The sequence below is a fragment of the Oncorhynchus mykiss genome, chromosome 3 (assembly GCF_057628025.1).
Source record: "Oncorhynchus mykiss isolate SJ-2025 chromosome 3, ASM5762802v1, whole genome shotgun sequence".
In the NCBI taxonomy this organism is placed as follows: Eukaryota; Metazoa; Chordata; class Actinopteri; order Salmoniformes; family Salmonidae; genus Oncorhynchus; species Oncorhynchus mykiss.
This window is the reverse complement of record NC_143024.1, coordinates 51,422,505-51,437,598: the sequence shown is the minus strand read 5'-3', so window position 1 is coordinate 51,437,598 and position 15,094 is coordinate 51,422,505. Positions and strand designations below refer to the sequence as shown.

Sequence of the window (15,094 nt, the reverse complement as noted above, 5' to 3'; positions counted from 1 at the left end):
AAAAGTAATTGAATTTAAGTGGATTGACCCTTGGGATCGTGGAGTTTGAACAGGTATATTTCATCACAAGAAGTAGCCTAAGATTAATACTCACGTGGCACCTAGCAGCAAGATATTGACAAGCGCCATACAACTGAAATGAAAGATAAATATTAGGAACAAGCTGACTGACAACAATTTTTCAGATTGGAGGTCGACCGATTGTGATTTTTTTCAACGCCGATATCGATTATTGGAGGACCAAAAAACCCAAAATAAAGGAAAATTACTACAATACTGAATGAACACTTATTTTAACTTAATACAGCAATAAAATCAATTTAGCCTCAAGTAAATAATTAAACATGTTCAATTTGGTTTAAATAATGCAAAAACAAAGTGTTGGAGAAGAAAGTAAAAGTTACTTGCTCAAAACATGAGAACATATGAAAGCTGGTGGTTCCTTTTAACATGAGTCTTCAATATTCCCAACTTTTAGGTAGTAATTATTATAGGAATTATAGGACTATTTCCCTCTATACCATTTGTATTTCATTAACCTTTGACGATTGGATGTTCTTATAGGCACTTTAGTATCGTCAGTGTAACAGTATAGACTCTGTCCCTCTCCTCGCTCCTCCCTGGGCTCGAACCAGCAACACAACAACAACAGCCACCATCGAAGCAGCGTTACCCATGCAGAGCAAGGGGATCAACTACTAGAAGGCTCAGAGTGAGTGACGTTTGAAACGCTATTAGCGCGCGCTAACTAGCTAGCCATTTCACTTCGGTTACACCAGCCTCATCTCGGGAGTTGATAGGCTTGAAGTCATAAACAGCACAATGAAGAGCTGCTGGCAAAACGCACTAAAGTGCTGTTTGAATGAATGTTTACGCGCCTGCTTCTGCCTACCACCGCTCAGTCAGATACTTGTATGCTCAGTCAGATTATATGCAACGCAGGACACGCTAGATAATATCTAGTAATATCGTCAACCATGTGTAGTTAACTAGTGATTATGATTGTTTTTTATAAGATAAGTTTAATGCTAACTAGCAACTTACCTTGGCTTACTGCATTCGCGTAACAGGCAGTAACCTTGTAGAGTGCAACGAGAGAGAGGCAGGTCGTTATTGCGTTGGACTAGTTAACTATAAGGTTGCAAGATTGGAGCCCCCGAGCTGACAAGGTGAAAATCTGTCGTTTTGCCCCTGAACAAGGCAGTTAACCGACTGTTCCTAGGTCGTTATTGAAAATAAGAATGTGTTCTTAACTGACTTGCCTAGTTAAATAAAAGGTATAAAAATAAAAGTAAAAATAATAATAAATATTTTTTTTTTTTTTTTATTAAAAAAAAGGCAAATTGGCACCCAAAAATACCGATTTCCGATGGTTATGAAAACTTGAAATTGGCCCTAATTAATCGGCCATTCCGATTAATCGGTCGAGCTCTAGTTCAGATCACCAAGGACATGCCGCACACCCAGTACAATGCTTCTTCTATCAAAAATATCAAAGGCATACTCTGGATGGCACAAAGAAATGAAAGCTACATAGAAGAGTAACGTATAGACTGGACAGACTCATAATGACAAGTCAGAATATGCAGAGTATCCAACATGTCATTAGTCCTTCTGCATGCTAGTGCATGAGGGCCCCTCAGTGAGACGTGTAGAACAGGGAGGCACCCAAACTACCTGCATGCCCAATTGCAACAAATTGGGGGAAGCCAACCAGGTGGTCTTACCTTATCTAGTTTACGTGAGCGGAGGGCATGGGAGGCTCTATGGTACTGAGAGGTGAGGTAAAGGCACTGTGCTAGCCAGTAGATATCCTGGGGGTCTTCTGCAAGGACAGGAAAAAGGCATCACCTCCGTTAGATACCCTACCAACTAACATTTTATACTAACTAGCCAGATGAACACAAAACATTTGTTACATCTCATCAATCAGAAAGATCACTCACCATGTGACAGGGATGCAATCTTATCTGCCCAAAATAGAGCACTTTGATACTGTTGCTGCAAACAAAACAGACAGGGAAGGCAGCATGAAACCAAACATTCTGAATGTGTTTACTACAAGTATGAAACTGACACTGTCAGGGGCTGTCAACACTCACTGAAACAAGTTAGCTAGCCCTGATATAATGTTGCTAACCTCCAAGTACATTGTAGCTAGCTCAAGCCACTGACTTAGTAGCAAGCACAAGCAGGGTGGCTAACTAGCTACTAGCTAATTCATAAAAGGTAATGTTAATTGACTGATATCTCAGAACAAAACATATTAGATCTCCCAAACCTGTGTTAAGCTCAGACCTTATTTTCAGCATTTATCCCAAACCCCCATAGGAATAGCCAAACGAACCAGAGGTTACTCATTTCCGTTTTTTAGGACTACAACACAGATCGAACAATGAGCCGCATAAATCTGAAGCATCCGGTTGGCATTTCCACTCACCACCAAATATGGTGATGGCAGGAAGCCCAGTGGCTGGCAGTTTGGTGAAAATGGAGCGAGATGGATTTTGTCCAACATTCTGCACATTTTATCATTGATTAAACATTTGATCTCAGTACAGTTTCCTGTTCTCCAAACTAGAATGTTACAAAGAGTGTGGACTACGTTTTGTAGACTTTACCAAACACATTTTGTAAATTGCGTTGTTTAGAAGTACTATGGCGAATTGAGTTATTGCACACCCTCGCTTGGCGTTCCTTAACGCAAATAAATGCTAGAAAGCGCCAGTAGGACCTCGCTATGCCCACTATGATTAATTTACACCTGTTGGAAATCCAGGTAAATATTGGGTTACTTTCTCTTTTTTTATCGACAACAAGTTGGCAAGTTCTATTTACATTATGCTATCGCAAATATAACCTTACACAGCTGGATAACGTTCCTGTAGACTTGTCATTCTGAACAGTACCTAGCCCATTTACTTAGCTAGCAGGAGCAATACATTTTTTCCAATCTGACAGCGGTAACCTAATTTAGCTATCTAACGTTAGCTACCTCGATTCTTATCAAGACCTAGTCTAGGTAGCTACATTTCTTACCTGATCAATGTAGTGTCGTACACGTTTTCGAAGTCTGTCGAGATTCATTGTAATTGTCCAAATGCTTTTTACAAATCAAAGCGTATCATTATCATGTGAAAATGTACTCCCTAGTAGTAGCTAGCTACGCGGCTTCTTCTGCAGCAGCAGTGTCACTTAAACTCCGCAAGGAAACTCGGGCCTTTGATTAAGGGTTCCGGTCATTTCACAGAAAATAAAATGCTATGAATAGTTTAATTGCGGCGGAGAACATTTGACAATAGTTAACTACATGATAGATATAGCCAATTAAAATGTGTATTTATATTTGTAGAAAATGAGGCGAAACCCTTATCTGTATTATAACTACAGGTAAAGAAAAATGTTCACCCACTTGTAATGTTATTGTTTTTGTGCATCTCTGAGTGATGTCCTATCGAAGGTATATGAGTTAAATAGATATACAGTAATTATTTCATATTTAAAGTGCTCAGGATGTAAAGGAAATTAACGATTCATTTTTTAAAAACTTTTTCCTGACAAATAAGTGCAGTCTTTTTTTCAGCATAACACCGATATGAATTCAAGTTGTAAACCTTTTCAAACTAACTTCTTCAAGCATTAACCAGACAATCTGTATATTTCTCAGTTCACCATGTAACAATTCACTCCGCTCCCCGTTCAGTGATGATGCTGTCCAAAATGGTGATTATTGAAGCCATTCCCGATTTGCCCTCCAAGGGTTCGGCAATTACCCATTAGCTGAAGAGGTCAATCATGGTTAGGGCATATTGGTTACCAGCTTGTTAGAGTCGCGGTTCTCTTTTCATGCCTGTAACTTCGATAGGATGCCCGCGTTTTCATGTTTCATGTATCGACCTTATAGAATGTGAAAACATGGTACATTAGATATAACTAAGGCAAACATTCATCTTAATTTATAATAACTGCAATAGCACCGTTTTTTTTTTAATTGTTGTTTGGGTCCTGGATGCTGATTGGTTGATAGTAGGGAGTTATAGCGCCACAATCTCCATATATTCCGTGGGTAATGCCTGTTAACAATTAAATTAAATGTATCAATTTGCAGCCAGTGTCCCACAGCCCATCCAGTCAATTTATAAACTTAATATCCCCTGAAAAAAAGGTGTCTAGACAATATTTCTTCCACATGCTACCAGCCTAGCATTTGGTTTGGTACAGCAGCGGTTAATATAAACCTTGATGTGTGCCTATCCAACCTATGCAAAACGTTGCTGTTTTTTGTTAGTCATCTCCACAGTGCCATGCAGAAATGAACGTCACGAGACTGACAGCTTCTCTGAACCCGGAAAAATAATTTATCAGGAATCATTATTATAGTGGATATAGTCTGAGAATTGGCAATATAAACATTGTTAAACAAATGAAATTAATGCAGTTTGCTGTTATTTCAACTGCTTGATGTGATTGTGTTACGCTGTAAACACGGAATTCCCGCGATATGGGAGAAGTAACGTTAGCGTGTGATTACTTGTGAGTGAGGAAGATAGAAAGTTAGCACTTACCTAGTAGATCGTTTCCTTCAGCAGATGTTCCCAGGTACTGTTTTCAGATAGCAGTCTTGAACAAATATATGTGCTATCATCGAAAAAGTAGAGCCAAGTCTTTGCAATTGCAAAAAACCTCCTCACATCAACCCTCAGCACTTAGACGCGCGAGTCCGGATTGGCAAAATGTAGCAAATGCACACACCCACAGGTGGGGCTCATTTTTAGCAACAAAAAAAAATATTGTAAACATTTTTCTGCTCTCTTGCGATGCAATGCAACTAGGTTGCAGGCAATGTTTTGGTGGTGACACACCTTGATAAAGTGACCAGATTTGAGAGAAAAAATTAAATGGGGTCCATTTTGTTTAAAGAGATTCTCTGGAAATGTTGTATACTTTTTAGCCATGCAGTACTTCTGAAAGTAGCACTCATGACCAGAAGTGGTCCACGAAAATTGCATACTATGTCACATATGTGCAGATATGTGCAAAAAAATAATAATAATCTCACCCATCGACACACAATAACCCTTAATGACAAAGTGAAAACATAATTGTTAGTTAGTTGTTTATCATTGCTAGATAGCCATTTAAGTCATTTAAGTCTTACCATAGATTTTCAAGCCGATTTAATAAAATATGTTAACTAGGCCACTCAGGAACATTCAATATCGTCTTGGTAAGCAACTCCAGTTTATACATTTGGCCTTGTGCATTGGGTTTTTGTCTGGCTGAAAGGTGAATTTGTTTCCCAGTGTCCATTGGAAAGCAGCCAGAACCAGGTTTGCTCTAAGATTTAGCCAGAGCTTAGGTCTATTCAGTTTATTTTTATCCTAAACAATACTCTCTAGTACTTGCTAATGACAAGCATACCCATCACATGATGCAGCCACCACCATGCTTAAATTTGTTGTACTTAGTGATGTGTAATGTTGGATTTGCCCCAAACATAATGCTTTGTATTCAAGACAAAGTTAATTTATTTTCCACATTTTCTGCAGTTTCACTATAGTGCCTTGTTAAAAATAGGATGTATGTTTTGGATATTTTTATTCTGTAAAGGCTTCCTTCATTTCACTCTGTTATTTAGATTAGTATTGTGGATTAACTACAATGTTGTTGATCCTGCCTCAGTTTTTTCCTATCACAGCCATTAAACTCCGTAACTGTTTTAAAGTCACTATTGAGGGAATCCCTGAGCGGTTTACATCCTCTCCGTCAACTGAGTTAGGAAGGCTGCATGTCTTTTTGTAGTGACTGGGTGTATTGATACACCATACAAAGTGTAATGCATAACTTCACCATGCTCAAAGGGATATTCAAAATCAGCTTTTATTTTTATTTTTACCCATCGAGCAATAGGTGCCCTTCTTTGAGAGGCATTGGAAAACCTCCCTGGTCTTCGTGGTTGAATCTGTGTTTAACATTCACTGCTCGACTGAGGGCACTTACAGATAATTGTATGTGTGGGGTAGAGGGATGAGGTAGTCATTCAAAAATCCTGTTAAACACTATTATTGCACACAGAGTGAGACTATGCAATTTATGTGACTTGTTAAGCACATTTTTAATCCTGAACTTATTTAAGCTTGCCATAGCAAAGGGGTAGAATACCTATTGATTCAAAACGTTTCAGCTTTAAATTTGTAAAAACTTTTTTTTTTAACTAAATTCCACTTTTCCACTTTGACATTATAGGGTATATTACCAGTGACACATCTCATTTTTAATTCAGGCTGTACCTGTATAAATTGCTTAATAAAGGAAACCCTGAAACATTCAACAAACAAAAATTGACTAGTGGTTCTAAAAGGTCATGAAATTAACTTAAAAATTATATACATGTATAATATACCAACTTTGAAAGCACCAGCTACAACTATTGTAAAAAAAATAAACATGTGTCATTGACATTACAATTTTGGAAGCTTAGCCATAGAATTCCATGTAGTGGGGCAGCTATGTTTTTGGATTGTAACTTTGGTGATAGAGGCAGCACATTTTACACACACAGCTAGAACAAGGTTTTAAAAAGATTTGTAGATACAGGGCAGTCACATAATTCATGTATTAACCCCACAGAAGCCTTTTTCTAATATGGCAGCCAAACACCTCAATGGCATCTTAAATATCTTAAAATGTTCATAGTGATGTAGGATACTCAACCAAATGAGCCAGGTGTGTCAGATACACACTACCAGTCAAAAGTTTGTACACACCTACTCATTCAAGGGTTTTACTTTATTTTTTACTATTTTCTACATTGTAGAATAATAGTGAAGACATCAAAACTATGAAGAACACATATGGAATCATATAGTAACCAAAGAAGTGTTTAACAAATCAAAATATATTTAAGATGAGATTCTTCAAAGTAGTCACCCTTTGACTTGATGACAGCTTTAAACACTCTTGGCATTCTCTCAACCAGCTTCATGAAGTAGTCACATTAAATGCATTTCAATTAACAGGTGTCCCATGTTAAAAGTTAATTTGTGGAATTTCTTTCCATCTTAATCCGTTTGAGCCAATCAGTTGTGTTGTGACGAGGTTGGGGTGGTATACAGAACGAGGTTGGGGTGGTATACAGAAGATAGCCCTATTTGGTAAAATACCAAGTCCACCAAGGCAAGAACAGCTCAAATAAGCAAAGAGAAATGACAGTCCATCATTATTTTTAGACATGAAGGTCTGTCAATTCGGGAAAATGTGAAGTACTATGAAAGTTTCATCAGGTGCAGGTGCAAAAACCATCAAACACTATGTTGAAACTGGCTCTCATGAGGACCGCCACAGGAAATAATCAGCCAGACTTACCTCTGCTGCAGAGGATAAGTTCATTAGAGTTAACTGCACCTCAGATTGCAGCCCAAATAAATGCTTCACAGACACATCTCAACATCAACTGTTCAGAGGAGGCTGCATGAATCAGGCCTTCGTGGTCGAACTGCTGCAAAGAAACCACTACTAAAGGACACCAATAAGAAGAAGAGACTCATTTGGGTGAAGAAACACTAGCAATGGACATTAGACCAGTGGAAATCTGTCCTTTGATCAAATTTACAGTTTTTGGTTCTAACTGCCGTGTCTTAGTGAGACGCAGAGTAGGTGAACAGATAAACTCTGCGTGTGTGGGTCCCACCGTAAAGCATGGAGGAGAAGGTGTGATGATGTTTTGCTGGTGACTGTCAGTGATTTATTTAGAATTCAAGGCACACTTAACCAGCATGGCTGCCACAGCATTCTGCAGCGATACGCCATCCTATCTGGTTTGCACTTAGTCCCACTATCATTTGTTTTTCAACAGGACAATGACCCAACACACCTCCAGGCTGTTTAAGGGCTATTTGACCAAGAAGGAGAGTGATGGAGTACTGCATCAAATGACCTGGCCTCCACAATCACCCGACCTCAACCCAATTGAGATAGTGTGGAATGAGTTGGCCTGCAAAGTTATGGAAAAGTAGCCAACAAGTGCTCAGCATTCCAGGTGAAGTTGGTTGAGAGAATGCCAAGTGTGCAAAGCTGTCAACAAGGCAAAGGGTGGCTACTTTGAAGAATCTAAAATATATTTGGTTTGTTAACTACATGATTCCATATGTGTTATTACAGTTTATGTCTTCACTATTATTCTACAATGTAGAAAATAGTCAAAATAAAGAAAAACTCTTGAATTAGTAAGTGTGTCCAAACTTTTGAATGGTACTGTACAAAGATGTTAAATTATTCACAGAACTTTGGTTAGAATGTGCCCAAAAAGCTGTCAGAATCATCAAGGGGCTGCATAACCTCATGACACAGAGAGGTGCTTACTGTGAGACAGCTTTAGGTACTTTGACACATTTCCAAAATGTTCCCCTTTGACAATGTCTTAACCAATTTCAGGTTGTTATACATTGGTGTTGATATTAAAACAGTAGTTAGCTAACTAACATATTAATACCGTTTACAATTAAAGTTGTTATACAGCTGTACATTGGTGTCGATGAAACATATGTTTTGTATTCTACCTGGTGATAATAGGCTGCATTTGACTTGACCATAGAAATCTAAACCAAAAGATGAACAAATACTGTGGTTTTAGTTGTGCACATGTGGTAGCCTAATTTCATCTCCATGTGAAGTTATGGAAGGCTGCTAATGTCTTTAAAAAAAGGTCAATTTTGTTCTAGCCCAGCTCGTTCACAGGCAACAGTCTTATGATATAATCACTGACGCTTTCCTCTGATTGAACCTTTGTTTTGACAACTATTTATTGTGTAGCTAACATGCATTGTGCATTGATTTCGCATAAAGGTGGCAAAGGCATCTGATCCCAAGACAAGAAGTTATAAATTCCTTTAATACTACAAGCCAGTAATATATTTTCAAATAACATCTGGAGACATTGCAAATGTAAATAATCTACCAAATATTCAAATTACTTTACCCCTTCTTAATGTCCTTGTGCTTACACCTATTCTCAGTCTTTGACTTGGGAGTCAGGTCTGTTAGATGTGCTTAGTGTGTCAGGTGTGTGAGGGGGTTCAGGTATTGGGGGACTTTCAGATGTAGGACCTTTGTTTGGTGTGTCAGATGACTTAGGTGTTTCCTACAGGCCCGCCTCCTCTTCCTGTTGATCAGGTTCTTCCTCACACTCCCCTTTTGCCATTGTGAGTGATGCTGCTGTGTGAGCTCTGTTCCGCATGAAGACTGTCCTTTTCTTCAGTCTCAGTGTTGCTGCTCTTCATTACTGGCCTGGCCTTGTCCCTATAGGATTGGCCTCAAATTATATGCATATTTTAAAAAGGTCCAATGCAGTCGTTTTTATCTGAATATCAAATAATTTATGGGTAACAATATTGTATTTTTTAATATTTCTTTCTCTCAAAAATAAACATAAATAGCTTCTTAGCAAAAAGCAATTTCTAAAGCAAGATTTTTGCTAGGACTGTCTGGGCGTAAAACTGAAAACTATCTGTTATTGGCAGAGGGGTTTGGAACTCTTTCTTATTGATCTATTTACAAATTGATCACCTGGTGGTGCCACCAGGCCTGCAAAAACTCCATCCCACCAAAACAGGCAAAAATTTCAGCCAGTCTTTTCAAACAGCTCGTACACTAAAAGGGCATTATCATAATTTCACAATTGAACAGTATTATTCCAATCTCATAGTGTGGAACTACATATAAAACATAGGAACATCACATTTTTGACTGCACTGGGGCTTTAATATACATTTCAATAATGTGTTATGTTTTGAGTAAGATCTGCCAATCGCCTGTAAGTGATGCACAGAACTCACCTTTTAGTCACTAACTCTTCGTGGATATCGTGCAATGCTCTCCATGAGCTTGATTGTCTTGAGCCAGTCCTCATGCCAGTCCTTAATGCTGTAGTGAGGCTGGCACTGGGTCAGACGAAGAAGGATCAACTGGTTATCTTTGGTGATACGGAGCAACTCCTGCTGTTGCATCTCTCTGCAGAGACTACCATTCCAAGGGAAAAAAAAGGTTTTCTATTGTGTGTAGGCCATTGAGTTGAGGTACAGTAGGATGCTAAGTTTATGAACATGGACATTTTCGGACCTGGTGAAGCCTCCCTGAATTTAAGCATACTACTGCCTCTACCAAAAGGTCTAGACCATTGTGGCACATTTAATGTGCTTGCCCTGTGCAAGCTGAGTGGGTCCACACCTGGTTTAGCTGCAATGGTGTACTGTACTTAAGTATTTTTGTTGCGGTATCTGTACTTTAGTATTTATATATGACAACTTTTACTTGACTACATTCCTAAAGAAAATATGGTACTTTTTACTCCATACATTTTCCCTGACACCCACATGTACTCGTTACATTTTGAATGCTTAGCAGGACAGAAAAATGCACAGAACATCCCTACTTCCTCTGATTCTCGGACACACTAAACACACATGCTTCGTTTATGAATGATGTTTGGTTATTGGAGGGTACCCCTAGCTTTCCATACATAAAAAAAAGAAAATGGTGCCGTCTTGGTTGCTTAAAGGACAATTCCACCCCAAAACAATATTTTGGTATTTGTTTCATTTCATTAGTCCATTGTTGACATATTTCCTAAATATGTTACTTTCAAAATACAGATATCATCCCCGTATGATGCATTTTGACTAGCAAAACTTTTTTTGACTATGTCAGCAATAAACTAATGAAACAAATACCAAAATCATTTTTGGGTGGAGTTTTCCTTTAACATAAGGTATTTCAAATTATTTATACTTTTACTTCCGATACTTAAGTATATTTAAAACCAAATATCTTTTAGATTTTTACTCAAGTAGTATTTTACTGGGTGACTTTTACAGTCATTTTCTATTACGGCATCTTTACTTTTCTCAAGTATGACAATTGGTTATTTTTTCTACCACTGTTTAGCTGTTACCAATTAATATTGGTGTCAGTAGTGGGATTTAAAGCCACACCCCTGAAGAGACTGGAGGTAAACACTATACCTTTTGTTTTCATAGTCGTTCCTGTTGTCGATGCGACCAGTAGTCCTCATAATGTGAGATATTTTCTCAAGCAGCATATTGTTTTCCCTCTGAATTTTGGACATGCTTTGCTCCTGAAACTTATTAAGGAAATATTAAGAAAGACAAAAACAAGTAAAGCCAACCAAAACAGCAACAACAAAATACAAGGTAACAACTGCTAAGGTTGCAATATGCAACTCAGAATGTTCAAGGAAAGCCTGGGACAGACGCATTGGTAAGCTTTCTCAAAAGACACATTTGCCAGCTCAAAAGTTCAGAAAAAGGACTCTTCGCTGGATACATGGTGAAATGACACGACTTAGAGATCCTTTATCACCTTTTGTTTCTTCATTTTGAGGGCAAGGTGACCATAGGTTTTAGGTGCAGTTGTGTCGATGGTGGGTTTCGCTGATTTGACCTTGACAAAAAAACGACAGTAAAGGTCAACAACACTGGACATGTTTACTCAGCTTGTTTTGTTGGAAGCACAAAAAAGGACAATTGATGACTCAGGAATATGACAATACTTTGAAAAACAACAGCTAATAACAATGTTAAATTAATATTGTCAATATGTTAAGGATACCTCCAACATTGTTGATAGCCTTTGATTTTAGCATCAAAGCAGCTTTTGCTTACCTTTCTCAGATGCATTTCATAGGAGGCCTTGTCCCACTTCTGCTGCAGGTATTTGTTTCCATTGAGAAGCAGTGGCTGGTACAACAGGTGTTGCATGGCTGCAGTACTTGCACTATTGGTCCCAGTCTACCTCCAGTCAACCTAAGAATTGTCCTACACTGTTACCCCTGCCCTGTGGCCTTCTCTATCTACTGCATATGGAGCTCGCTCGGAGAGATGCAGTCTGTTTTTAGTCTGTTTCCTACAACTTCTGTTAGCTAGTAGAACCACTGTCAACTGCCAAGTACTGTCAACTTACTGTAACCTTCCTCCAGCACAGCACTGCCAGATGCCCCACACACAGCCTTCTCTGCTTTGCTAAAGTCTAGCCACTGCATACACAGCTCAGACAGACTGCAGTCTGTTTTCAGTCATACCCAGGTTGCCATGACAGCAACGGCATAGAGTGGAGATGAATGAATGTCTTCAAACACTCTAATTGCTTAACAAGTTCCACAAAGGGAGGGCGAGGCATTAGCGGATGAGATAAATGGTGTGTCGAGAACCTGTTGAAAGAGTGAGAATATAAACGTCTTCTTGAGCCTTGAGAAGTGATTCTCCACAAAAATTGGTTTTTATTTATCTTAATTTCAAATCTTCTATTAAATGGTTATGATATAATACAGAAAGTATAAAAATCCTACTCTGTCTGTGGGCAGAAATGCATCGTGGTCTATCTATATTTCTCCCTAAAATAGAGACGGTCCTTTTTAGTGTTATGACCTTGGATTCAGACCCGAACAGCCAACATATCTATCGTTTGAAATACTTGAAGTGTGCTTGATTTTGCTTGTCAGGTACAATGGAACCAATGGAATAGTGCAAAAACTGCATTTATACTCAAGTATTTCAAATATTGGAGATATATATATTATATATATTATTCAACCAATTTCTGCTTGGCTTTTCTGTGTCGTGCAAGTATGCAGCAAGTGGGCTGCCAGCAAGGCCAAGATATTACCAGTTTAATGTCATAACATCTTTCAACACCAAAATTTGAATTTTCAGAATGTTCACTTTGAAGTTATTGTTACGGACCCATTTTTAAACTCACTCTTATAAATCAAAACAAGACTGCATCGTTTTCATGTAGTTTTCTACTGAAGAGCAACAATTAATACCCTTAGTAACAGTTACCTGGAAACTAAACATTGCACCAACACTCCCCAGTAAACAAAGCCAATTTACAAAAGCCTCCCAGGGAGATATTGATGTCATAAATCACAGATCAAATCTTGATTTTAAACTTAACTTTACTGCTTTAGACTTCTAATTAAGGGGCAATATCTGGCCAAAACACATGGCATTATTTTAAAATAAAATAATTGTGGTGAAGTGGTGCATTTATGGAAACACTTTCTATGAAGGCCATATGCATAATGCCAGCAATTATGAAGCACTATGTTGCTGTATATTATAAGTGATTATGATTTTTATGCAGAATTATAAGTCTTTACGTGCGTCTATATAGCTCTGCTTTTACTGCATGATTACTCTAAAGTGCATTATGAGTACATGTATAATGTATTATGCATATAGGCTTCATAGAAAGTTTTACCGAAATGGTAAATGGGCTGATGCTCTGATTTCTGAATGTAGACATTGCTAAAACATTTCATTAAGGCTCAGAAATTAGCTGTCATGAATGGACTTTTACAGCACAGCACCTCCACCTGCCTGTCAAAAGTGGAACTTTGTACTGTTCTTTAGATGAAAATCTGTCAAACCAGAGCCAAATATGAATACATTTATTTATTTGACAAATGTAAAATACAGAGAGTTGTCTCAGCCGAATACAATAATACACACATTCAAAACACGAAGTCAACAGACTTATTTCCATTGGCGCTGTTTAAAACAACTTCAGTTCACTGGCATGGCATAAAAGTTACTTTAAAATATCATGAAAGTGAAAATATACTTGAGCATTAGAAATATAAAAGTCAACCACAAGTGTGTATCAGATGTATAATTTAAATAATGGATGTATAACATAAAATACTAGTGATATGACATTGTCATGTCAGAAGTTTCACCAGGTCACTTTGTAGATGCTCAGTGAACATATCAAAAAGATGAGGGATATCCCTTGAGATTCTCCTCCACAGCTAAACATTTGGGCACGCCAAGGAAAATGTTTGAAAACATTTTACAACAGGAAGCGAAAATTTACATTTCTTATTAGAAGTCTAGGACACCCACCAGGGCCAATTAATTATCCCTCCATCGCAGCATTACACTGCTGAAGGAGCCCTCATTAATGAATTATGCGCAGTAAAATGTTTCCCATCTAATTTGTTGCTTAGTTGTGTAGAGGGATGGGTTCTGTCTGTTTCTTCCCAACCTGGAACACAAACTCCAGTAACCTCTGCACAATAAGACAACATATTCCAGAGGCGCTGCCAATACCACAGACCATGAAAAGCCAATTCACAACCTTGTATAATACAGGTGGGCAGTTATCTGTTTGTGGGTCTCCCTCTATCTTGCTCTGTCCTTCCCTCTCCTTATTTCTTTAAAGACCTATTATACACAGCAGAGTTCTATGTGCTCTTTGATGAAGATATTTCCATCAGCAGCACAAATCACACAGCAGTTGTTTGTTTTCTTGGCCCCGACACAGAGATTCTTCTGCATAGCGACTTAACAACACAGCAGTTAAATATGATTACACCCAGACAGCCATCTACAGTATCAGGTATACAGGTCCTTAAGACAAGCAGCTAGAATCTGATTGTCATGTCAGCCTGGTTACTTATTGAAACCTTATGTTTTTCTTACGCAAATTGAGTCTTTGTATAACAGGTTAGATAAAGTAATTAGTTTGATTATTTTGCATGTTTTCATGTCCATGTTCTGAGGATGATGGGAAATGCCTTCAAAACCAGCCACTAGTGGTAACAGTGAGCTCTATTACCATCATGTAGACTTCAGTTTTGTTAAAAAACACTGTGGATTGGGGTGGCAGATAGGTGTAATCCCATGACTCCAGATCTGAATGTCCAATGTTCAATCTTAGTTGTAGACACACTTTTTATTTTTTGGTTTTAACTGTTATCTCAAACCTTAACCCTTAACTTAACCATTCAGAATGAATGCAGAAACGTAATGTTTTAACCCTATCCAAAACCTTAACCATTAACATCAAAATGTTACTTTTGCAGAAGTCAACCCAGGGTTTTTAAAAACACTTCAAAATTTGACGTTCGGAGAAATAAAAACTTAGCAAAAAAATAAACGTCCCTTTTTCAGGACCCTGTCTTTCAAAGATTCTTCGTAAAAATCCAAATAGCTTCTCAGATCTTTATTGTAAAGGGTTTAAACACAGTTTCCCATGCTTGCTCAATGAACCATTAACAATGAATGAACATGCACCT

The 15,094-nt window shown here is 38.1% G+C and overlaps 2 protein-coding genes and 1 long non-coding RNA gene across 15 annotated transcripts in view; 1 reads left to right on the top strand and 2 right to left on the bottom strand.

Annotated features, from left to right (window-relative positions):
• Positions 1 to 4,776, bottom strand: part of cdc16 (cell division cycle 16 homolog (S. cerevisiae)) — a 28,162-nt gene extending 23,386 nt beyond the window's left edge. The window contains exons 1-4 of one of the 9 annotated variants that reach the window (XM_036974086.2): positions 4,566 to 4,776; positions 1,947 to 2,001; positions 1,728 to 1,825; positions 95 to 133 (exon numbers count right to left, since the gene is read on the bottom strand). Coding sequence is in view for 5 of the 9 variants with exons in the window: in XM_036974081.2 (XP_036829976.1) it covers positions 95 to 133; positions 1,728 to 1,825; positions 1,947 to 2,001; positions 2,299 to 2,361 (255 nt within the window). In the remaining 4 variants the exon portion in view is untranslated. Of the gene's footprint in view, positions 1 to 94; positions 134 to 1,727; positions 1,826 to 1,946; positions 2,002 to 2,281; positions 2,422 to 3,039; positions 3,225 to 3,672; positions 4,074 to 4,565 lie in introns of those variants that run through there. The other 8 variants (XM_090229507.1, XM_036974085.2, XM_036974082.2 and 5 more) reach the window with 8 other exon arrangements.
• LOC149984580 (uncharacterized) lies at positions 2,469 to 8,522 on the top strand. The gene is made up of 2 exons (XR_016494687.1): positions 2,469 to 2,779; positions 7,856 to 8,522. It is a non-coding gene; the product is annotated as an uncharacterized LOC149984580 (long non-coding RNA).
• Positions 6,097 to 12,111, bottom strand: cfap97d2 (CFAP97 domain containing 2). 5 transcript variants are annotated; one of them, XM_021596879.3, is made up of 5 exons: positions 11,679 to 12,106; positions 11,377 to 11,457; positions 11,019 to 11,137; positions 9,834 to 10,017; positions 6,097 to 9,297 (listed from the first exon to the last, which is right to left on the bottom strand). In XM_021596879.3, the coding sequence occupies exons 1-4, from the start codon at positions 11,772 to 11,774 to the stop codon at positions 9,837 to 9,839; spliced, it is 477 nt and encodes a 158-aa protein (XP_021452554.3). In that variant the 5' UTR covers positions 11,775 to 12,106; the 3' UTR covers positions 6,097 to 9,297; positions 9,834 to 9,836. The 5 variants fall into 5 exon arrangements, with proteins under 5 accessions (XP_021452554.3, XP_021452556.3, XP_021452552.3 ...); XM_021596881.3 differs by having other exon boundaries at positions 11,019 to 11,131; XM_021596877.3 differs by having other exon boundaries at positions 9,081 to 9,297; positions 9,834 to 9,938.
• Between the last annotated feature and the right edge of the window lie 2,983 nt (positions 12,112 to 15,094).